Here is a 23,634-nt window from a genome sequence, read left to right on the forward strand (position 1 = left end):
CTACGAGAACCCCGATGGGCACAAGTCTGGGAATGTCTGTGCACGCGAACGCTAATTGATATGCAAAAAAAAATTGCAAGTTGCAAGCGAAACGTGTCATATTAAATTGTCAATAAAATTAATTAGCACAGAACAAACAGGTTACATGTTCTCCAGCCCCTACCTGCGGAAAAACAATGGGAGAAAGTGGAAAAACTTGTCTGTACACGTTAAGATCAGATGTTTGAATGGCCGGAATGCGACTAGGGAGTAATTATGGTAAATTATAGTATACGTATTTATAAAAATTTATTCTACGATAAATAAGACTCTTAGCTAATTTGTTGCACATGTGCAGTACATACTGTAAGTTTACGAAGAGAGGATGCACTTAGACTACTCTACTCCTCCGTTTTTCGCTCATGTTTTCTCATGGCATGGAAGACGCGCTCCCACAACAGCTCCCGAGCGTCCACGGCCCAAATGAAGTCCAGATGATTGAATCGGCTATAGTCGACCAAATACTTGGAGACCACGTTGGGCAACTTGCGGTACAGCGTCTCCACATCCGCCGGCGCAGCTAGCCAATCGTTTTTAGAGTAGTACAAAGCCACCTTGGCCTTCACGTTCTCCAGCTTGTAGGCTGGTGGCGTTATAGAATCGTAACGCCATTGATTCCTTAGCCAGCCATAGTCGAACTGCCGAAAGGCGCCCGAGCGCTTAAGCTGGCCAAAATGTTGCATCTGCTTGGTGGAAGCGCCAGCGGGATCGTGGCCCACAATTACCGGCAACATCGTCTCATTCAACTGCGACTTGTCGAAGCCGGTGGTCAGGAATATCACATTGGAACAGATCTCCTTGGTGAGGGTTGTCTCATCGCAGATGATTTGATTGAACATGGTGATGAACTCGTTTTTGGGCAGAAACTCGTGCACGCCGATAAGCTTAAGCAGCAACTGGAAATTGAAAGATATCCAAACCAATGGCGCATAAGTAAAAATTCTCTAAAATCGTCCAAAAATATGTAAGAAGTTATACCTAATTTCTATAACCTGTACTTGAAGCGTAAAAAGGGTATATTAGGTTTGTGAAACGTGTGGAAAAAGAAGATGTATATATATTCCCAATGAGCACGAGGTCTCCCTGGATGAACGCCTGGATTTCGAAGATGGCTGAACCCACATTCATCAAACTGAGTAGGTGGACTAACCTAATATCCAGGCTGCACAAGTTTATTTTATTTTTAACTTTTAGCTTTGCTGATTTTATAACTTAAAAGTACATATTGTGAAGTAATATCTTGAATTTATATTAAATAAAGAAGCCAGACTTACACATTGGCATCGGTCAAAAATTTTGGCCAAAAAAGGCCTTAAAACTGTGAGCTATTTAATCTCTTGGAAAAATACCTCCCTGAGTTGGCACTGGGGTAGAAGCAGCTCTTGAAGAAGGGATAGGAACAGAAGAAACCTAAACTGGTTGTTATCGCTTATGAAGTCAATCCTCTTGAGCTTGTTCTCTTATTGCCTGCCTTGGCACATTTGTGAAAGGTTCGGGAGGCCGTTACGAACTTCAGCTTCATTTGCGACTAATACTTCCTCTTAGGTACAATTTTAGGCAATCACTTATTCTACTCTTATTCCAATAACGACTTAAGGACTTACGCTCATGGGATCCTGGAATGTGGATAAGAAGTTCACCACCGGACTTTCGCAATGCTTTAGAAAGGCGACCGGAGCCAAGGCCTGCATGAGTATGATTTTATCCATATATTCCGGACGCTCGCTGCCCATTATCCAAAACACCACAGTGCCCTGAGAATGTCCAATATAATGCAGCTTCGTCACATTTGTCGTGCTGAGGACATAATCGATTGTAGCTGGAATGTCATATTTTCCCATTTCATGGAAAGTAAAGTCCCAAAATTTGCCATGGGATGTGGAGTATTTCTTATGATGACGACTATAGGTATTGCCGCGCACATTTGCCATCCAAACATCGTAGCCCTGATCATAAAGCAAATAAGCTGAGAAACAAAAATTAAGTTGGAATTGCCATTCTTTGTTAATGAACTAAAAACTCACCCAAGCCCTTGTTCGGACCCATAATGACCCAAGTGGCTGAGCTATCCAAGAGACCGTGCACTAGCAGTACGGGTGTGGCACCCGGCCGGGCAATGCGATGTACCGTCAAGATATAGCCATCAGGAGTGTCCACTGTATGCTTCTCAGCCGGATAGCCATACTTATGGATCAGACCGTACTGCAATATAGAAATGAAGTGCAGTTATTGTTAGAAGCTTTCCAACTCTCGCCAATGGAACTGCCTTACCGTATCTAGAAACGAATCCTCCACAATATTCGGATCCACATCGTTTTCCAACACTGGCCTGTCTGTGGCGCTCGTTCGACCCGAGCGCTGTCCAAACTCATTACCTCCGCCGCCAAATATATTGAAGATATCAATGTTACTGAATCGAAACGACAGTAAAGCCTCGCATCTGCCCTGCGCCATGCACAGGCACAGTGCACACAACAACAAAGTCTTCAAGTGTGACATTCTACAGAGACAACAAAAAAAGCAAAGAAATATCAAGCTTTAATCCAATCTATCGTTCCGTTCAAGGCAAGGCACAAATGTTGACTGTTTCGCTGCTATGATCGGACTCTGACAAAGAGACTTTTCAGTGGACTTGAAAAACGAAGCGCTGTAAATACATAGAGACATTCACATATACATACATACAAGTATATATATATATATATACATAGTATATGTGTATTACTTTCAATTGAATTAATCAGCGAGCAATTTTTAAATATAAAACACAAACAAATATTGTATTATTCAGCTTTGCTGATAACCCCGCTTGGCCTGCTTTTCGCCGATGTCTGATAAGACACATACTCGTACACGCCTTTCTCAGCTTAGCCTCTGAGAACGAAGGTTACCCGAAGAGTTTTCGATAAATAAATAATAGAAATAATGGAACTTAAAACTAAAGCAATAAGCAATGTTGTGTGTATTTTACAAACTCGGCTGAAAATATAACGCATTTGTTAATGGCAATTGACTATGCTATACAAGGAAATATGTATACATATAACATTAAAATCAGTTAGTTGTTTGTAGTTTGTGTATTGCAGTGTTACTTTTGGGAATTATACGATATCTGCACACCTCTAAATCAATTAGAATCAAAGTAAAAATATATATGAATAAGTAAAACAAATGATTCAATTCGTTGCAACCACAAGTCTTTAATTATTATTAATCAAACATTTTATTTGTGTCGACTAATGGGACTGTCAATATATAGAAAAACATAAAAGATTTGTCTAAGGCTTGCTCTCATTTGAGAATTCGATGCATTTATGCGGAATTGTAATTGATAATGCCCCTTTCATAAAATGATTCAAATATTTTTAATATAGCTTCTCTATTTAACAAATAAATATATGTTACGAAAAACATAAGAAATGATAACTTGTGAGGCAGAGAATTTGTTCAAATTACAATAATAATCTTTTCTATAATATCTATAGTATCTATAAAAGTTGACACTTTTTAAAAGTAATTGTTAAATCAATGTTCGTTGTTTTTTTATCCTTGATAATTCAGCAATGGAAATTACGCATAAATTGGTGGAATTAGGAAGCGGTAACATACCTAATTACTAAAAGGTAACTTTTCTACGACTAGAATGCGTCAATTCTATAAATAATTACTTTTAATTTGGTTGGGTGATTACTCAGCAAGTGTTTGGGAAGCTCGTTGTAGACGGTACTAGTAAGCAATGACTTGTAATTTTATTTCATTGAACTTTGTAATGTTTTTTTTTAATAAGTCATAAGATTTTATTGCATAACAAAATTCCCCATTTAAGGCTATCGTCTGAATTTCCTCTTTTAGGAATTTCTAAAATATCATAATTGTTTCGTCCCAAATCTTCAGCTAGTTGTGAAACTAATCCCCGTAGAATTATTGAAAGCTGCTCCGCTGTATTTGGATCCTTTTTTCTCTTCATTTAAATGACTGCACGCGTTGCACGCTCAAATTAGAAAACATACATTCTAAAGCTTCTTCTTATATGTATCTAATTGCTAATCGATAAGAGATAACAATTCATTCATTGATTAATTCAGTATGGAAAATGGATAATTCACAATGGTATTAATACTAGTTACAATAATTGGCAGTTGGCTATTGTTTAAATTCAAATTAATTAATTAAATGCGCTTATGGCCGCAACAATAATCAACATATCAACTGAAGCAAAAATTTTAATCTTGCCCTCGCTAAATCAAACTCTACACATTATTTTGTTGTATTTTTAGACAAACGTTTGTAAAAGTGCTGATAAACAACTATAGAACTATAGCTCTGTGGGGATGCAACTGCAACTTCACAAGCCTCCACTATGCCTTAGTGTTTGTTTTCAGCAAACTTTTAGTGCAACCCACTTACAGTTATACAAGTATTGTATGTATTTATGTTTGTGCTCTGAGCGCGGCACAGCTTCACACTTGACTTTGACTTGGTTTTGATTTGTTTTTGTTTTTGCATACGCACTACGCATCTTATTATCAGCACGCTTGATTAACGATGTGACGCACGTGAGTGGCGACCGACCACCGCTACTTGGGCAACTGTAACTAAGTATGTAAATAACTATGTATGTGTATACGGATAACTGTTTCACAAGTTCAATGCGAGGCGACCTCCCTAGTTTGCAAAATAAGCGGCAACTGAAACCGAAACGCGAAGCTGAGAAACCGGCAAACACGCGAACACGAAACACCAAACTTTGTCCCCAGCCCCAGCCCATCCCCCTGGCAACATTTCACGACACTTGTCAACATGTTGCCAAGTCAATTTACAAGTTTGTCAATATAGGAGTGTGTGTGTACATGTATGTATGTATAATATTATAATATTGTATAAAAATTGTTTACTTTGCTCGTCACAAAGTGCTGCGACGACGACATTTAAATGATGACTGACTGAGCCAAAAGTTTCAAATTTATTTGTGACGCAAAAAATGTTAATTAATCTTGTATTGCTACTACGTTCTGACTGCATTCGTTATGTTATATTTTCACACATAGTATAGTACCTACAAGTATATGACTTACAAAGGTCAGCTTAGCGCTGCTGATTTTAATTTTATGGCCATTTAATATATTCTCAGGGCTAAGGGGCGCATACTTAATAAGTGCCTCCGGATTCTCACACGGTATTAACAAAATATAACCACATATTGCTGATGTTTACTTTATTGATGTGTCAAGCATGATTTTCACGCCCTTCGCACCCCCGCTGGTTGACCCAATAGTCAATAGTCATAAAATATTTGATTACCTTTTCTTTATATCAAAAAATGTATACTTGCTGCCGCTTTGGCCATGTCATCAATAAGCTTATTCAATTATTTTTGTACAAATTTGTTGGCAATACAAAGTCCAAGCTTGATGAAACACGAAAACTAAACAAAAGTGTTTGGGTGATTTTTCATTTTTTAATTCCCTTCAGCGGAAAGAAACTAGTCTCACAAGTAGCACGTTCAGAGTACCGTAAACCTTTTTTTTAGTATCATTGAAGCAAAAATAAGATATATGTGTAAACAATTTAATATGCGTCTAAGTTACTGAACCGATCATAGTGAATGAAAAAACGTGTTATAGCGTGTTAAATGAATACTTGGGATATGTAAACAGTTTACCAGTTTTATTGAGATCGAATAAATGTATATAAATCTGGAGAAATCAAGATGGAGCTAAGAGCACAAATGTATAGTCAGAAATTAGACAGTATTTTCGCGATCAAATATATACAAGTATGATTTATATATAAATGTTGTTTATTGTATGATATGATCAATACATTTAAGTCATATTTGAATATTTTGGGTTCAAATTAAAATTGAAATATCTGCCATAAGGAAATGTAAAATACATTTCGAAAAAACAATCCCATTTATACAATACATTAGAGGCATTCATTTAAATGAACTGTACACTAGTACTTTATTTATAATTGTCCCAAAATGTGCTGCAAAGTTACAATTGAAACGAATTTTAGGAGAGGCTGAAAAGTCCAAAGTTTATACAATGTATATGGGTTGGGCCGAACAATGCAATTAAAGTAAATGAATGATTAATTGTCCAATTCAACTGAAGCCAAATTTGTTAAGATTGGTTAGTAATTTTTAATTAAAATATGGAAATTAAAAAAAAAAATGTAATTAATTTTGTATACCTTTTTTTCTGCAACGCCTTTTGAAAGCTGAATTGTTAATTAAGCTGATAAAGCTATATATGTAAATATTTCACAATTTAGTGTACTTTTTGAGTCAAGTTCAACACTATTTCAACAACAACAATATTTTTAAAAAAGTAAACAAGTAGTTTTACCGACATCAGTTCCGTATATAATTTATATATTTGGATCATTTTCAACACTACCCAAAGGGTAAAAGGGTATATTAGTTTTGTTCGAATGTATGTAACACACAGAAGGAGGCGTGGCAGACCCCACAAAGTGTATATATTATTGATCAGGATGGCAAGTCGAGTCGATATAGCTATGTTCGTCTATCCGTCCGTCCGTCCGACCGCCTGTCCGACCATCCGTCTGTCTGTCTATAAGAGCGCCACGATCTCCAAACTTGGCATTCAGGTTCCCCTAAGCCCAAGGCAGATCGAGTTTGTGTTTTTTTTTTCATATTTTTCTTTTTGGTAGGAGGTACAGGGTATTTAAGAGTTCAGCTCACTCGACTTTAGCATTCCTTTCTTGTTTCTCATTTCGGTTGATTGCAACCCAATTTTTCAAAAGCTTTAACAAAAATTCTCGAATTGCACTTCGAAAAGTGACGAATACTACAAAAAATATCAGCAATGCTTGATAAGGGAAAACGAGAACCACCTAAGAGTAATAAAAAATTACACATAGAAAGGTAAAGTGATGCCTTCCCGACTCTTTAATACCCTAAACCACCATTTTCCCCGCTACAGTCTTTCGTTTAAAATACCAATGATTACTATGACAGCTATATGATATAGTTAACAGATTCCGATAATCATTAATAAAACTCAGATTTATTCAAGATTTCTTAAAAAGAAAAAGTTTAAAGATTTTTTTATAAATTTAAAAAATATCCTATTTGAGTTCTATAACAACTATATCAAATAATGGGGCTATATATGGTTTGACAAGTGTACATACAAGTTCCGTGTTGCTAGCTTTTACGGTTCAGAAGTTATCTCCGGTCATACGGACAGATTAACATGTCTATATCGATTCGCCTCGTCATGCTAATCATAAATATGTTGGTACTTATAACACTTGTTATATGAATTTGGCGTATTCACTTTTTAGTATACCTATTAACCCTTCGGATAGAAAATATTTAGAAAATATTTAGGTATAGAGTAGAATAGTAAGCGTGTGCCTGAACTAACAATATTGTGTTCCCATTTATATCACATTTGGTTGCTAATTATAAGCGGCACTTCCCCTTTCCTTCGATGGCTTTACTCATTCACCTGAAACCCGATCAAGCGAATAAATTACTCACCGTTGGTAAAAACAGAAAAATAGTAATAATTATAATGGAATTATTTTGTGTACAAAGTGCAATTAAAACAGTCACAGCGTTTATGTGTGTTATTGTTGTTAATTTATGATAATTTCGTGGCCGGCTATCGGCATGAGGCGTGATAAGTATCAGTCGTACAATTGCCACTAATATTTACACAAACGACACAAATTAATTTTAGAAATTTCTATTCACAGCCATACGCAAGCACTCTCAACTGGCAAATCGGGTAAACAAATGAAATAATATGCGGTCAAACATTTGACAATCAAGGCCTGACCACTGCACAGAGCAGATGAAGTTCAACTGCGGACCGACCCGACTCTGATGCCCAAGTCAATGGTCGGTTCATCAGAGAGACGGAGGAGTGTTATTCAATTATTATTATGTGTATGTAGCTTATTTTGCATTTGACCAAAACTCCAACTCACACACACACACACACAAACACACACATACTGATATACACTATGCAAATACAAGAGACAATAAGTAGTTCATTAACTGAGCATGCTGCATAAATTTATGCGTCTGTGTACACAACTTGTTATCGTTGTTGTAGCTGCCGACCAAAATTAGGTGCTGATAGCCACACACTCAACGCACAAATACACATACATTCATACACTGTATAAATACTTACCTACATACACATACGCACATACTTGTATGTACATATGTACTCGTATGTCTATTCATTTGCAATGTCAGCAACATAAAGCAAAAACTTGTTTGCTGTGCAGGCAACAATATAACAACAACAATAACAACAACCAGATTTGTTGGCACAGCTTACTTCAAGCATGTTTATAAACATTTTATTGTTTTCCGAATTGTTGCTCCCAGCTGATTGACAAAAATTTGAATCGTTTGTTATGTTTAGCACTGGGCTACATAGCTTTTGGTTTATACCGATTTATTCACAATAAAGCTTCGGTCGAGAAAACAAATAATTTGAAGAGAAATTTTGTCAAATTTAAAACACAAAGTGCCTTTTTTTATGACTTTATTATTTATTGTTTTATTGACTAAAATTCAACAAAGACTATTAAAATTGATTTGCTTCCTGTTGTTTGTTGAAGAAACTAGATGTTATTATACTTGTACATACTTAGAAGCAAAATAATTTTTGTATTATGGCTAACCAATCTTTTGGGCAAAAACTTGGTTAAATAAAAGAATATTTCAATCAATGCACACAATGGCTTTGAAGTAAAATCGAGCTAGAATGTTATAATATAGTATATAATATTTTCGACACATAATCATTAATCAATAATCATACTGGCATCTCCCAAATAAAACCGAGGAACAAATAAGCCTAAGAAACTACAAAAATATAATAATAATATGCTATTCCCCGATTCCCAACAAAAAAGAAATGGAAATGAAGAAACTGCAATTAAAATCCAAAAACAAGTATATAAAATTAAAATAATGATAAATTAAAATTCTTAAATAATAAAAGATAAAATATAATTAAAGGTTCAAAGCTGGAAAATTACTAACGTGGCTGGGGAAGGTTTATTAGACAGTCCGGCAAGCTATGCAATGGCATCCTTAGAATATCGTCTTTAGAATATCATCTTTATAATGCCAATTTTGGAATGCCATCTTTAAAATATCATCTTCAAAATATCAATTTTGAAATGCCTTCTTTAGAACGTAAACGTCAACGTCCTTTCTAATTGTTCGAGAGCACCTCTCGGCTGATTGACTATTCAAGTCCATCAACGGTTACTTAAAGTTGTTAAGCTTGGAAAGGCTCAAGCGAATTGTAAGCGAATTGGAAACCAAAAACAATCTGTCTAACAAAGGAAATGCCGTCAATATGCTATTGTTCTTGTTATTGTTGTTGTTGGTCGCAAAAATGTCAGCAATTGTCAACAAAATGCGTTGCATTTTATCAGTCGGCGGTCCGCCCATTCCACAAACAATAGCTGAGCTCGGTGTTTGTCAATAAAACTTTTGCGAGCAAATCAATTCTCCAAGCTTTGCAACTTTTTGGTTATGTAATTGAGTTTTGCGGTCCACTAGCTGCAGCAGCAGCAACAGCAACAAAAACATGATCAGCCACTCCCCTTTGGATGCGCCTCTGTTTGGCAGCAGTTGTGGCTTGCGGAATGTCAGTCCCATGAGCGAAATTAAAAATGCGAAATTCTATGCCATTTTGCAGCCAAGTGGTTTTTGGATGTGCGCCTGGGCTATTTGCATTTCCCAACGCAATGACCACATTGTAAATAACGCGATCCAGAAACATTGTTCAATGCGAAGGGCAATTGTTCGATATATTTCAAATACTTAGTACTAGGTGTGTCACTCACAAATGAAAAAGCATAGAAATACTTGTATGCATGCTTAAGTACTATACAAGTACTAAGACACAAGAGAGAACGCTACAAGCAAACACGACAGTGAAATTTATGTTATATGCGCCTCTAATAGAAGCAAAGGAAGAAGAGGAGCGAACTTGATGCTGCAGCTTGTGGGCGTAATACTGGAGTGAATAACTCTCCTTAGAATTGACCGATTTAGATATGAAAATTTGAAATAAAAGTAGATAATTGTATACAAATTATGCGTATTCGAAATGTGGACAGTATTGAAGGGAAGGGGAGGGAAACTCAATTGATAGCACATGCCTTTTTATTTATTTATAAAAGACCTGTTGCGCCAGAAGCTATCTACCTAGATGACTGCTGTAACTAGGGATATAGTATTACTGTAAAGGTGAGAATTATTGTATATAGATAAGAAGAAGAGGGTGGGACTATAATTCAACTATACTAAGCTTAGCTTAGTGATTTTAATATTATAAAGAGGAACGATTTCATTGTTTGTTTGTGAGTAATATAATGCTTCAAAGTCGAAAAAACTTAAAAATAAACGAAACATAATTACTTGTAAAAACCAAGTATGGATAGATTTGTAAATTAAAGAAAAGTATATTTATAGACGTACATAAATTATATATGCATTTTTTGTATCTAATTAATTTGAATACAATAATTTATAAAAAAAAACTAATATGGCAAATTAGCATTCCATTCATATTTCTACAGATATTCGAAGTCAATGTGGCTTACACAATTATATTAATTTCTTCGCCTTTTATTTCTCTTCCGTTTCTGGAGCTTCTTTGCTATCCTACTCTTTTTTCGTTTAATTTTAATTGTTTTCGTAGAACATAGCTCTCCATATGGCTCTTTGGCATTCACGGGTACGTAATAGATTCCTCTTATATGCAGGTCATTGCTTATGGATCCCATTCGTACCTTACTGCGTTTCTTTCCACAACTTTTTTCGAGGGCACCTATAAGGCTTTTGCATAATACCGTAGAATAACAATCATTTCGAACAGCCTCAACGTAGTAATCAACGGCTCGATTATGAGATAAAGCCTTGTCCTTAGTATTTGGCTGTATTTCTCCTCCATTTGGATAAAAGTCTGAGTGGCCAAATGGTTTGACTAGCCCATAATGGCCTGCATTGGTGTGAATCCCCTCGACATACGCGGCGTCCTGCGCACTAATTCGGTCGTTTTCATTATCTTCATCGAAGAGGGGAGCAGCGGCGTCTAAGGCGACTATGTTGCGGACCCGACCATTTCCGAGAGCTTTTCCGACGAAACCCGCCACTTGAGCACCCAGACTGTTGCCAATTATAGTCAAGTTTTTCAAATTAAGTTGAAAGTTGTTGCTTAAAAACATTATCATTTTTGCAATCCTTTTACCAACGCCCGGCACGGCAAGCACACTCGGAAAGTACAGCATTGATTCCGAGTCCCTCCAGTCTACAACAATAACATTGTAGTTCCGTTTAGATACCCAAGCCTTGGCCATCGCGGCAACACGGGGTGTCAAATAGTTCTGATTCCATCCATGGATAATAATGCGAGTTTCCAATGCACTATCATAATCAGTTTTCTTAATGGATGCTTTTATAGGTCTAAGATCCTGGATTTGTGATCTAGTATATAACTTGTACGATATGCTTTTGCTATCCGCACGTGGTTTAATAGTTCGATATAGCTCCATTTTCTTGTTAACTCTACCCATGCTCATCCAAATAAAGCTGCCATTAGCGTGTGGAATGTACCAACCGTTCTTACCATTGATTCGCCTTCCATTAGCCGACTGTGTCGTCACTTTAATTAGGAAATCAACAATACGGGGTTTTGTTATAAGAGTTCTATAGCGACTTACCCAAAGCTAGTAATGCCAACAGAAGTGCTAAAGCTTTCATAGTGACCTACTTTGCAACCCAAAACGATGAATGTTTGCTAAAGAATTTCATGTACATTAGAATAAGCGCATCTAAGTAGCGCAACATTTTATATTCCAGCCTGATTGATTATATGATTACTGATCTCTTGTCACGAGAGGGGTTCAATGGTTTTCAGAATACTTTTTAAATAATTAGGTTTATTGGTTGCCAAATCTCCTATAAATGGCATAATTCTTTATTTAACCTTATTTTTTATTTATTGTACTATATAGTCCAATATGTTTCTTTGAAAAGTTAATTTAGTTTTAAATGTGTTGTTTAGTGTAGAACGAAAATTCAGCCCACAAAAGGGGGAAAATATCAGATCAAAAGAATTAATTTTTAGGATTACTAAAGTGTAGACTTTTCTTGATATGATATGTATTTAGCGAAGCAACTGGCTACTGCATATTATCGCAGAACCGTTTTATAATAATTAGGTCTGGAATACGAGTAGTATTTCATATAGAATTACAACTGCACAAATAAAGACCTAAAATAAACCGTCAGTTTGGTTTGAAATACATTTTATATACATTTGAAATACAGTTTCAGGTTATCAAAGCAATAAATTTAACATCTAACGTCTTCGCTATCTATACTTTCCTGAATGCTGAAAAAATTAATAATAAACAAGTGGAGAGAGGGATATGAAGGGATCTTTGTGCAAAATGTTGTCTCTCTATCTCTTATAGTCTCTGAGATCCACGTGTTCATACGGACGGACAGACAGACATAGATCGACTCGTCTTGTCATGCTGATCTAGAATATATACATATATAGTACGTGCTTTGTGGGGGCTGACACGCCTCCTTCTGTCTGTACATGTCATGTACAGAGTATAATTATAAAAATTGTGCATTCACTTTATTTCCAAACATTTTTGTCAGTTACTTATTATTTACTTCTTAAGGCTCATCCTATTTTTATTGCTTGTTCATTCTCTGTACTTTATTCTGCTCATTACAGAGCACCCCATATGGCCGCTCTTTTTTTATGGGCACATAGAAAATTGAGGAATCATCTAGACCTTTTGCCAAGTAGCCCATGCGCACAGCACTGGGTCTGTCGCTGCAATTTTTTTGCAAAGCACTCTTCAAATCCTTGCACAGGAGTGCGGCAAAGCAGTTAAAGCCAACTGCCTCAGCATAGTAAAGAATTGCGGAACGATGAGAGCAGATACGGTCGCAACTTGGCTGCGAACTTCCGCCATTGGGATAATAGTCTGCATGGCCAAGAGGTTCCTTAAAGCCGAGGAAGCCACCGTTTGTGTGAATTATCTCAACATATGAGGCATCATCTATGGACAAGCGACCATTTTTACTTCTGAAGTTGAAGACCGGCATGGCGGGATCCAAGCCGGTGATCTGTCGAACCCGGCCTTTGCCAACGGTCTTGCCAGCATGACCTGCCACATGAGCGCCAAGACTGAAGCCAATAACAATCAACTTATTCAATTGTAGGCCGTGGAAATCTTGCAAGTGCTGGATCATGGCTCCAACACTTTTGCCAACCTTGGACACAGCTGCAGCACTGGCAAGATAATTTACAGTTCTAGCCTGCTGCCAGTCTACAACGATCACATTGTAGTCGCCTTGGGCTAACCACGCTTTTACGATTTGTATCATACCATTGCTGGTGTGCTTTTGATTCCAACCATGGATGACAAATCGTGTTTGAAATGAGTCCTTGAACATGGACTTCTGAATCGATTCTGTCTTGATTTTGATATGCTGCGGGATATCGGGATTTTGTGGTGTGTATAAATGAAAGCTTTCTTTCTCTTGTGTTGAACGCCTCTCGATCAGCTCATACTTTGATAATAGAGAGAATACTTCAGTCCTGTACATCCAATTAAAACTGCCATTAAATTGAGGAATGTACCAACCATTCACACCATGAACTCGTTTCTCATGGGACGACTGCGCTATAAATATAACTAAAATTATACAAGACTGAAGGAAAACCCGAACTTAAGAGCTCTACGGTAGATCACCTTTTACTAGAAGCGCTAATGATAGAAATACAAATTGCATATTACTAGTTTGGAAGTGAAAGTGAAGGTGTTGTGGTAGCTTTTACATTTTTGTTACAAACGTGCCAAAAGTTTACCCTAATCAGCGAGACAATCGATTAGTTACGTTTTCGGCTCCGTTTTTCTTAGTGCAGCGTTTTCCATACGGCTTTTTCATCCTCACCTGCACAACAAAAACACCTCTAGGTGTTATATCGTTGCTAACGGCACCCATTCGCACTGTAACGGGTTACGTATATAATCCAGGCTAGATGGTGGGCATAGGTGAGAGCGCACGCGAAATTTTTCCGGCTCTGGCTCGTCGGCAAGTGGGGTGGTGATCTTGCTTCTCGCCTATGGTTTGCCTATACATATATATTTCTTTAAAAAAAAGATGCGTGCAGACAAGCGGAAAAGTTGCGGTAATACACACACAGGATAGTAAGAGGGAAAACAAACATAAAACGAAAATTGCGACCCTCAGGTGTTAATGAGGTGAACTGCGACCCTCAGGTGTTATTGAGGTGAACTGCCCTCCCTACCATGGTCATTCCTTACCAAAAAAATAAGGACTAACTATTAGAATGACCCCTAAAATTTCCGGGAGACCTACAGGGGCGGCATGACTAGCATTGATCAAAAGAAGTTAAGTTAAAACATTATAAAATATAATTTATTCACAAAAAAAAACGAACGTGGAAAAATAAGAAGTGCATGACAACCAATTATAAATAACAATTAAATAGGTATAATATAAATGAAATTAAATGTGTATGTATATGAATGCTTAAAATATATAGATAAAAGGTAATAAAAAAAATGAATATGAAAAATAAATAGAATTCAAAAATGATTTATAAAGGTATAACCAAAATGAAAAATATACATTCTTATGAATTATTAAATTAGAAAAAAACTTTCGGCATGGAAACAAAATGGCAGTAGAAAAATGATGCAAGAAAAAAGAATTGAATCAGTTAAGCTAAGTAATGAAACTATATGTTCTGAGTTTTGCCTCTTTAGTTGAGTTTTTTTTTTTGTTACGTGATTCGCAAAAAAAATAATAACAAAAAAAATAATTTGCAAAAAAAATAACTTACTTGGCGTTATCCATCGCTGAAAGTACTTTCCCGATGAGACCGCTGCTGAAAAGGAAAATCTTAGATGATGGGAATACAATCCAACCATCTGTGTGGACACAAAACAGAATTTCGTTTCTTTTTCTTTTGCTGTACTCAAAAAAAACTCACTCGAAAGAAAACACTCAACAAAACATACAAAAAAAACGGTACTCCTCTTCCTCTTCAATATTCGAAGATACGGCCTCTCTTCGGATTTCGAGAACCAAGATAAACTAATAATTAAAATTCGGCCATGTGTTTCCCTATGCCTACACAAAGTAAAATTAATGACATCGACCAATGTAATATAAATGGTCTGAACCAAGATTAACAGTAAAAAAAAACTGTATGACTAAATAGAACTTTAAATATAAATATAATGAAAATTTAACCTATGGAGAAGTTGATTCTGGCTGGCCATTATATCGTTTTTTTTCCAACAACCAAAAATTTAGCCACTACTGCCTTTTCCCTTTGCTCAGGGCCACACGTCTTAGCTGCACTCAACCTTTTTATTTAAACCAAACACAACAATGAAGCCGACGCGGGTAAAATTTAGCAGCGTGGATACGACGGCGCTGGTAGCTGCTTCGCGTACGATAGAAGACTGAGTTGCACTCAGGTGGGTCGGACGATCGCCTGCGGTAGTTCTGCTGCGTCGAACATAGGGTCCAAAACTTGAGTGATTTCGTCTTTTAGAATTTTAATGCTGCTGGCGGCTGCCGTTTATTGCAAATGCCAATGCAATGGACTGCTCTTCGGTTTCAGAAACCCTCCAATACGATCAAGGGCTGGCATCCGGCGAAAATAGCTCAATATTATCACTGGCCTTTGTGTGGGCCTTTGTTTTATTTTTTTTTATTTTTTTTTATTTTTATAAAACCAATCTGGATACGCTCTTTTTGGCGACTTTAAAATTTTTCTTCGACTCGGATATAAAAAAAACTTTGAACTGCAATTTGCACACGTCTGATCTCGGCCAAGTATCACCAGAAAAAGAAAGCATCTGACGCCTTGGACCAGGCGGGAACCTTTTTACAGAGGCGGTAGGTCAGCGAGGTGAAAGTAGCCATTTTCGGCGAAAGTGACACTTGCACCTGTTAAGCAAGGAGTTACCCTATTGACCTGCTTGCGCCTTTCCATCATACGACCAAGAGGTGGCGCTAAGAAAAATTACGATATTCGCCTATTAAACTGATTTAACAAAACAGTTGCTGCTGCAAGCGTTACAAATGCCCCCCACCAAAATCAGACTTGGTGGTTTTTTTAAAAAAAACATCAAGGCTGATCACACCTAAGCTTGAAGCAGCTATTGCTTTAAGTCTTTTGCGTGATATTTGCCAACAAATCGACCCTGGAGATCCTCCAGCTCGTAATAGCAATTGCCAATTTTACGTCGAACACGGGCTTTGATATAGGCAGGTCCCAATTTTGAGTTATAGCCAGCTTGAAAATTACTCTGTCGAAAATTTCTCCGGTAAATTTCCTGACCTACCCTATACGAAACTGCTCTTGAGCGTAAATTGTAATTGCGCTCATTTTTCTCATTTTGTTTTCGCATTACCTCGCATGCTTTGCTTCGTATAAGTTCGAGAGAATCTTCCTTGCTATAAACAGCTGCTTTATCTTCTAGCAATTTTAAGTGTCTCAACAATTTGTAGGTTGAACCCGAATTTAAAAATTGTTGACCGAACACCATATAATATGGAGTAGCACCAATTCCGGAATGAACTGCTGACCTTAAAGCACAACTTATACTGCTCAAATGCTCGTCCCAGTCTTTTTGATCTGGCCTTATATAAGAACGAATAGCAGCAATAATTGAGCGATTTACACGCTCGGACGCATTAGCCTGTGGCGAATATACAGCTGTCAATGTATGAACAACTTGATTGTCCCGAAGCAACTTTTGAAAAGCTTCAGCCTTAAATTGCGAACCATTGTCTGAAACAACTGTCTCTGGAACTCCAAATGTGTGGAAAAGCTCCTGTTGCATATATTTCACGACAACATCTGCAGTCAGTTTTTTCACTGATTTAAGAAAAACAAACTTGGTGTAGTGGTCCATAACAATAAAAATACCAATATTTCCACTACGAGAACGCGGGTACGGGCCTAAGAAATCAATATACAACCTTTGAAAGAATCTCTGTGATTCTGGGGACTTTCCAATTGGCGGACGCTGAACTGTATTTGGCGCTTTAGTCGTTTTACATGTTTCGCAAGAATTTATGTAACATTTCACATCGTTCACTAAGCCTGGCCAATAATAATACCTTCGTATCCTTTCCAAAGTTTTATGCACTCCACCGTGAGAAGCTAACGGGTGGTCATGTGCGTTTTTCAAAACCTCTGAAACTAATTCCTTAGGAATCCATAACTTCCAACCAAAAGAATCATGCAACTGGTCTCCCGTTGCATGGTCTGATCTACGGTACACAAAATTTTCAACCACTTTAACATCGGGTAATTTGTCTGCATTTGCCTTAACGCGTTCCATGAGCTCAGTATAGTCATCGGACTTAAAAAATTTAGATTCCAAGTCGACTAACAAACCATTACTGGCCTCTATCGCAGCTATTTCGTCATCGTGCACCCTAGACAAAGCATCTGGAACAATATTCAATCTACCGCTTCGATGTTCAATTTTAAATCTAAAACCTTGAAGTTTTAGTGCCCATCGAGCAAGACGAGAATGTAAGTCTTGTTGTGACATGAGCCACTTTAAGGACGCATGATCGGTTATCACCGTGAATTCGTGACCTTCAACATAAGCACGAAAACGCTTAATGCATACTAAAGCTGCTAAACATTCTTGCTCAGTTACAGTATAATTTTTTTGAGCCTTGTTAAGTTTTTTCGAAACAAAAGCTATGGGATATTCATCTCCATCTTCAGTCTTTTGAACCAAGACACCTCCGACTCCAGTTTTGCTAGCGTCACAGTGTATAAAGAAAGGCTTGCTGAAATCGGGACTGCGTAGCACTGGTGCTAAGCAAAGCAACTGCTTTAATTTTACAAATGATTGTTCACCCTCTGGAGTCATAATAAATTTCTGTCTGGGCTTTAACAGATCTGTAAGTGGAGCAGATATTGCGGCAAAATTGCTAATAAACTTGCGGTACCATCCAACCATTCCCAAGAAACTCCTTAGAGCTTTGAGTGTACGAGGAATTGGAAAATCTGTCATTGCTGAAATTTTTTCTGGGTCTGTACGAATGACACCTTCACCTATAATATGTCCTAAATATTTAACCGAGCGCATGCAAAATTTGCTCTTTTCTACGTTTAGTGTTAAACCAGCAGATTTGATTCGCTCAGCAACTTGAGTCAAAACCTTTAAGTGCGACTCAAAACTATTCGACACAATTAACAAGTCGTCCAAATAAACAAATACCTCATTTCTGAGCGATGGTGGAATAACTTTATCCATTAGACGAGTCATTGTTGCGGCAGCATTGGTCAAACCAAATGGCATGACTTTATACTGGTAAAGCGGCCTACCCGGTATCGTAAATGCTGTTTTATCTCGCGACGAAACATCTAACGGAATTTGCCAGTAGGCATCTTTCAAATCTAGACTTGATATAAACATTGCTTTTGGCAAACGGCTTAAAATGCCATCAATTTGTGGAAGCGGATACGCGTCTTTTCGCGATACAGCATTGACTTTTCTGCTATCCAAACAAATACGAAATTTTCCTGGCTTTTGTACCAACACAACTGGCGAAGACCAAGCACTGTCTGACTCTTCTATAACTCCTTGCTCAAGCATGCGATCAATCTCCGCATATAGAAGTTTTTCTTGTGCCGGAGAAATAGGAAAATGACGCTGTTTAATTGGTTTTGCATCACCAACGTCAATTATGTGCGATATGAGCGAAGTCTTGCCAAGACCAGAAACTACAAATGAAGGAAATTTGTCAATTACTGCCTGAAGGCTTTCCTTTTGTAAACCCAATAAGTTGTGAGAATCTGATGACAGTTCGGAAATTTCTCTGTCCGGTGGCAAAAGATTGAACGTTGTCCAAAAATCGATTCCAAGGTACAGATCCTGACTTAAGGAAGGAATAATATGCAACTCTATATCTTTCGTCTCGTTTTTGTATTTTATTGCAGTTTTAAAACGACCTACAATTTCTTGTTTTTTTCCATCTGCGGTACAAGCTGAACTTATAATTCTTTTGAAATTGAATCTACTTCGTATTAATTGTTCTGCCAATCGACCACCTACACAACTAATAGCTGCGCCAGTGTCCATTAATCCAAGCACAATTCTATCCAGCATACGAACTTCAGCATACGGGCGCTTATCATTATTTTTATAGCGAATGGCATTTATTGTTTTTGCAGATTGCCAATACGCGCGCATGCGTTTTGCATTTCTAGAAACTGATTTTCTTCTACCTAAGTTTTTAAAATTAAATATATCTACAAAGTTTTTGTACTTTTGCGGCCAATGCAAAAGTGACAACGTAGAACTAGCTGTACTTGTGTTTTCATCGGTAATTATTCGGCATTCGTTAATTTGCTGCTCTGAACACACGGGTGCTGCCGAGCCGGTGCGTTCGACCTCGAGTTTTTTGAGCATTTGGTGCAAGTTGGTTTATATGTATTCTTAGCACCACAACCATAACAAAAAACTCTACGCTTAGCTTCACAATCTTGATATCGATGCCCCTCTTTACGACAATTCCAACAAACTAGAGCCATTGCGCCAATTTCGCCTTCGCTCTCCATGTCAGAAAATTCTGCGGCATCCTCAGTTTCACTATCCTCTACCAGCTCAGAAACTTGCTTTCTAAAAGGAACTGTTTTTTGATAGCTATAATCTCGCTTTACGTCTTTTAAAAACGCTTCGCGACGGCGACAAATTTCACGCAGGCGGCTAACCGAATTTATTTGAATGTTTAATAATTCGTGCCTTATTTCGGGCCTTAAGTTTCGACGTAGTGTTTCGACAACAATCTCTTCAGGCATAGGACTTTCTAAACTATCCATTAGCTGAACTATTGCGTCATAAAATGAATCGAAATTTTCTTTTTCCCGCTGCTTTCGATCCCTGATAGCCTCTCGAATGTCTACATCTGTACGCGAATCTCGATATTGTTTTCGAAGTGCGTTACAAAGTAAGTCCCACCTTGCCAAAGGAGTAGTTCGATGGAACCGCCAATAAAATTCTCGTGCCTTTCCTTCAAAAAGCAAACTGGCATTAGAACAAAGAAGTGCAAAATTTCCCTCTAGAGTTTGGTGTGTCATTGCCTCAGCTCTATATATAAAATTATCGACACTAATGCCCTCCGGATTTCCATTGAAGCGTAACTTCCAACTATTCAGAATATGACCAACTTTATCTGGACGATACGTTAAATCGCTGTGCGAAGTTGGTGTTCCAGTAGGAAATACCACAGACATTGACTCGCGCTGACTGCGTTGCGCCTCTTGCTCATTATTATTTCTACGAGTATTTTGAGCCTGGTTTTGGGTCTGAGCCACTAAAGAACTCATCTGTTCTGCTATGTTGGTCCGTATCGACTGAGCTATTTGAGCTGACAATTGGCTAAAAAGGTCATTTTGCATGGCTCGAACTGCCTGAGCCACTATAGGAACGATAGAATTTTCTTGGGAATTCGTGCTATTCCGTTGTTCTGCTGATCTACTAGTACCCGGTATGTCGTCTTGAGTTGCATACGTTTCGTGTAATCTGACTTGTTGCCTGGTATTCTGCGCTATTGTGTCTGGTTGGCTTTTGAAACAAACAGCTACACAGAATGGGCAAGTATTTGATGTGCGTGCATGAGCCATAATGCACTTTTTATGAAATTCATGGCCACAAGTAGTCGTGTAGCCAGTCGTTGCTGCTATGCTCTTTTTACATATATGACACTGTGTTGTAGATTGGGCATTTGTGCCTGCCTCCTCATCCGAATGATCGACACCCATGATAAACAACAGAACTTATTAAGAGCAAAAAAAAATAACAGAAATACAAAACAGCTGATCTAAGCAATTTCAAGGGCAAGGTCAATAACCCTTGGAGCCGCTATTCGCTAATCTCTTCAACTGCTCTCTGTATGCGAACGAAACTGCAAACACAACCTGAGCGAAATGAGTGTAATTCTAAACAAATAATAATTATGCTAAGACCTAAAGTAAAACGTGTAAACAATAAAAACTATTGCGGTACTTGTAAATCAACAAATAAATATCAAGAAGAACAAAAAGCATAAACATAAATTGATCTTTTGCTTAGTCAATGCTCCCTGCATGAATCCCTTATCAGCAAATTAGCAGATTTGTTTACGTTTGCGTCGAAAAGAAAAAGTAAAATATTACGTTTGATGCTGGCGGCGACAAGTCATTACAATCGTCCACAGCTGATCCAATAGAATCAATTGCGGTAGACCTGTCCGTTTTTTTTCTTTCTTATTTTTCGCGCAACAACAACAACATGAGTAAGCTGTGGCCAAATGGTGATAACATTTATCAACTCAATTTGTCATCCAAAGCAACTTACATATTGAAATATTTTTTTTTTTTTTTTTAAAGGAAAAGATTTGGTTTTTGATTTATTAAATAATTTAAATGTGGTCAGAGGAATTCTTATAAAAGAAAATCACACTGCAAAATCCTATGCATTTAAACTACAAATAAAGTTTACCTATAGATTTGTTTTGAGTCTTTTCTTTCGCCTTTCAGCCGTGGTCAGTTGATTCGTTACTAATAACAAAGTCATCTGCATATCCTATGCGTCTTGAATAGCAAAATTAAAACTCAAAGGAAATTTGTTCAAATAGAAAAGCTTTCTGAATTACTTTCTCCTACTTTCAGCCGTGGTCAGGTATTCAACTACTGGAAATTTAAATACCTGCGTATCCTATGCGTCTAAATGAGGGATCAAATAACTCATAGGAAGAATAAATTTTAGCGGCAACACCAACCGTGGTTGAAAAGACAGAAGATAGGTAGCTGAACTACAAAGTGTCTCCAACCCAATGTTACTGCTATAATTTAGGAAAATTGAAAATGAAAATAAAGAAAAGAACATTGTGTGTATGTGAGCCTCTATGAGATTATGGGCTTCTTTATCTGAATGTGAGTTCTAGAAAAAATTTATAAAGGTCTAGATAAAGTATGCCCCACGTTGGGCGCCATTTTAAATAATATTATTGTATATTATAATTCATAACTGTAACGGGTTACGTATATAATCCAGGCTAGATGGTGGGCATAGGTGAGAGCGCACGCGAAATTTTTCCGGCTCTGGCTCGTCGGCAAGTGGGGTGGTGATCTTGCTTCTCGCCTATGGTTTGCCTATACATATATATTTCTTTAAAAAAAAGATGCGTGCAGACAAGCGGAAAAGTTGCGGTAATACACACACAGGATAGTAAGAGGGAAAACAAACATAAAACGAAAATTGCGACCCTCAGGTGTTAATGAGGTGAACTGCGACCCTCAGGTGTTATTGAGGTGAACTGCCCTCCCTACCATGGTCATTCCTTACCAAAAAAATAAGGACTAACTATTAGAATGACCCCTAAAATTTCCGGGAGACCTACAGGGGCGGCATGACTAGCATTGATCAAAAGAAGTTAAGTTAAAACATTATAAAATATAATTTATTCACAAAAAAAAACGAACGTGGAAAAATAAGAAGTGCATGACAACCAATTATAAATAACAATTAAATAGGTATAATATAAATGAAATTAAATGTGTATGTATATGAATGCTTAAAATATATAGATAAAAGGTAATAAAAAAAATGAATATGAAAAATAAATAGAATTCAAAAATGATTTATAAAGGTATAACCAAAATGAAAAATATACATTCTTATGAATTATTAAATTAGAAAAAAACTTTCGGCATGGAAACAAAATGGCAGTAGAAAAATGATGCAAGAAAAAAGAATTGAATCAGTTAAGCTAAGTAATGAAACTATATGTTCTGAGTTTTGCCTCTTTAGTTGAGTTTTTTTTTTTGTTACGTGATTCGCAAAAAAAATAATAACAAAAAAAATAATTTGCAAAAAAAATAACTTACTTGGCGTTATCCATCGCTGAAAGTACTTTCCCGATGAGACCGCTGCTGAAAAGGAAAATCTTAGATGATGGGAATACAATCCAACCATCTGTGTGGACACAAAACAGAATTTCGTTTCTTTTTCTTTTGCTGTACTCAAAAAAAACTCACTCGAAAGAAAACACTCAACAAAACATACAAAAAAAACGGTACTCCTCTTCCTCTTCAATATTCGAAGATACGGCCTCTCTTCGGATTTCGAGAACCAAGATAAACTAATAATTAAAATTCGGCCATGTGTTTCCCTATGCCTACACAAAGTAAAATTAATGACATCGACCAATGTAATATAAATGGTCTGAACCAAGATTAACAGTAAAAAAAAACTGTATGACTAAATAGAACTTTAAATATAAATATAATGAAAATTTAACCTATGGAGAAGTTGATTCTGGCTGGCCATTATATCGTTTTTTTTCCAACAACCAAAAATTTAGCCACTACTGCCTTTTCCCTTTGCTCAGGGCCACACGTCTTAGCTGCACTCAACCTTTTTATTTAAACCAAACACAACAATGAAGCCGACGCGGGTAAAATTTAGCAGCGTGGATACGACGGCGCTGGTAGC

At 37.1% G+C, this 23,634-nt stretch overlaps 2 protein-coding genes across 5 annotated transcripts; both read right to left on the reverse strand.

Moving 5' to 3' along the window:
- Positions 1-271: 271 nt before the first annotated feature.
- Positions 272-19,229, reverse strand: LOC115630792 (lipase 3-like). 4 transcript variants are annotated; one of them, XM_030527447.1, is made up of 5 exons: positions 15,371-19,229; positions 2,311-2,539; positions 2,064-2,241; positions 1,644-2,005; positions 272-935 (listed from the first exon to the last, which is right to left on the reverse strand). In XM_030527447.1, the coding sequence occupies exons 1-5, from the start codon at positions 15,397-15,399 to the stop codon at positions 381-383; spliced, it is 1,353 nt and encodes a 450-aa protein (XP_030383307.1). In that variant the 5' UTR covers positions 15,400-19,229; the 3' UTR covers positions 272-380. The 4 variants fall into 4 exon arrangements, with proteins under 4 accessions (XP_030383307.1, XP_030383308.1, XP_030383310.1 ...); XM_030527448.1 differs by having other exon boundaries at positions 14,958-19,229; XM_030527450.1 differs by lacking the exon at positions 15,371-19,229 and adding an exon at positions 6,238-6,264.
- Positions 10,498-11,838, reverse strand: LOC115630793 (phospholipase A1 VesT1.02-like). Its single transcript, XM_030527451.1, has 2 exons — positions 11,782-11,838; positions 10,498-11,723 (listed from the first exon to the last, which is right to left on the reverse strand). Exons 1-2 carry the CDS (start codon positions 11,819-11,821, stop codon positions 10,672-10,674), a joined length of 1,092 nt encoding a protein of 363 aa, XP_030383311.1. The 5' UTR covers positions 11,822-11,838; the 3' UTR covers positions 10,498-10,671.
- Positions 19,230-23,634: the final 4,405 nt, after the last annotated feature.

The sequence above is a fragment of the Scaptodrosophila lebanonensis genome, unplaced genomic scaffold (assembly GCF_003285725.1).
Source record: "Scaptodrosophila lebanonensis strain 11010-0011.00,11010-0021.00 unplaced genomic scaffold, SlebRS2 tig00001410-arrow-pilon, whole genome shotgun sequence".
Classification (NCBI taxonomy): domain Eukaryota; kingdom Metazoa; phylum Arthropoda; class Insecta; order Diptera; family Drosophilidae; genus Scaptodrosophila; species Scaptodrosophila lebanonensis.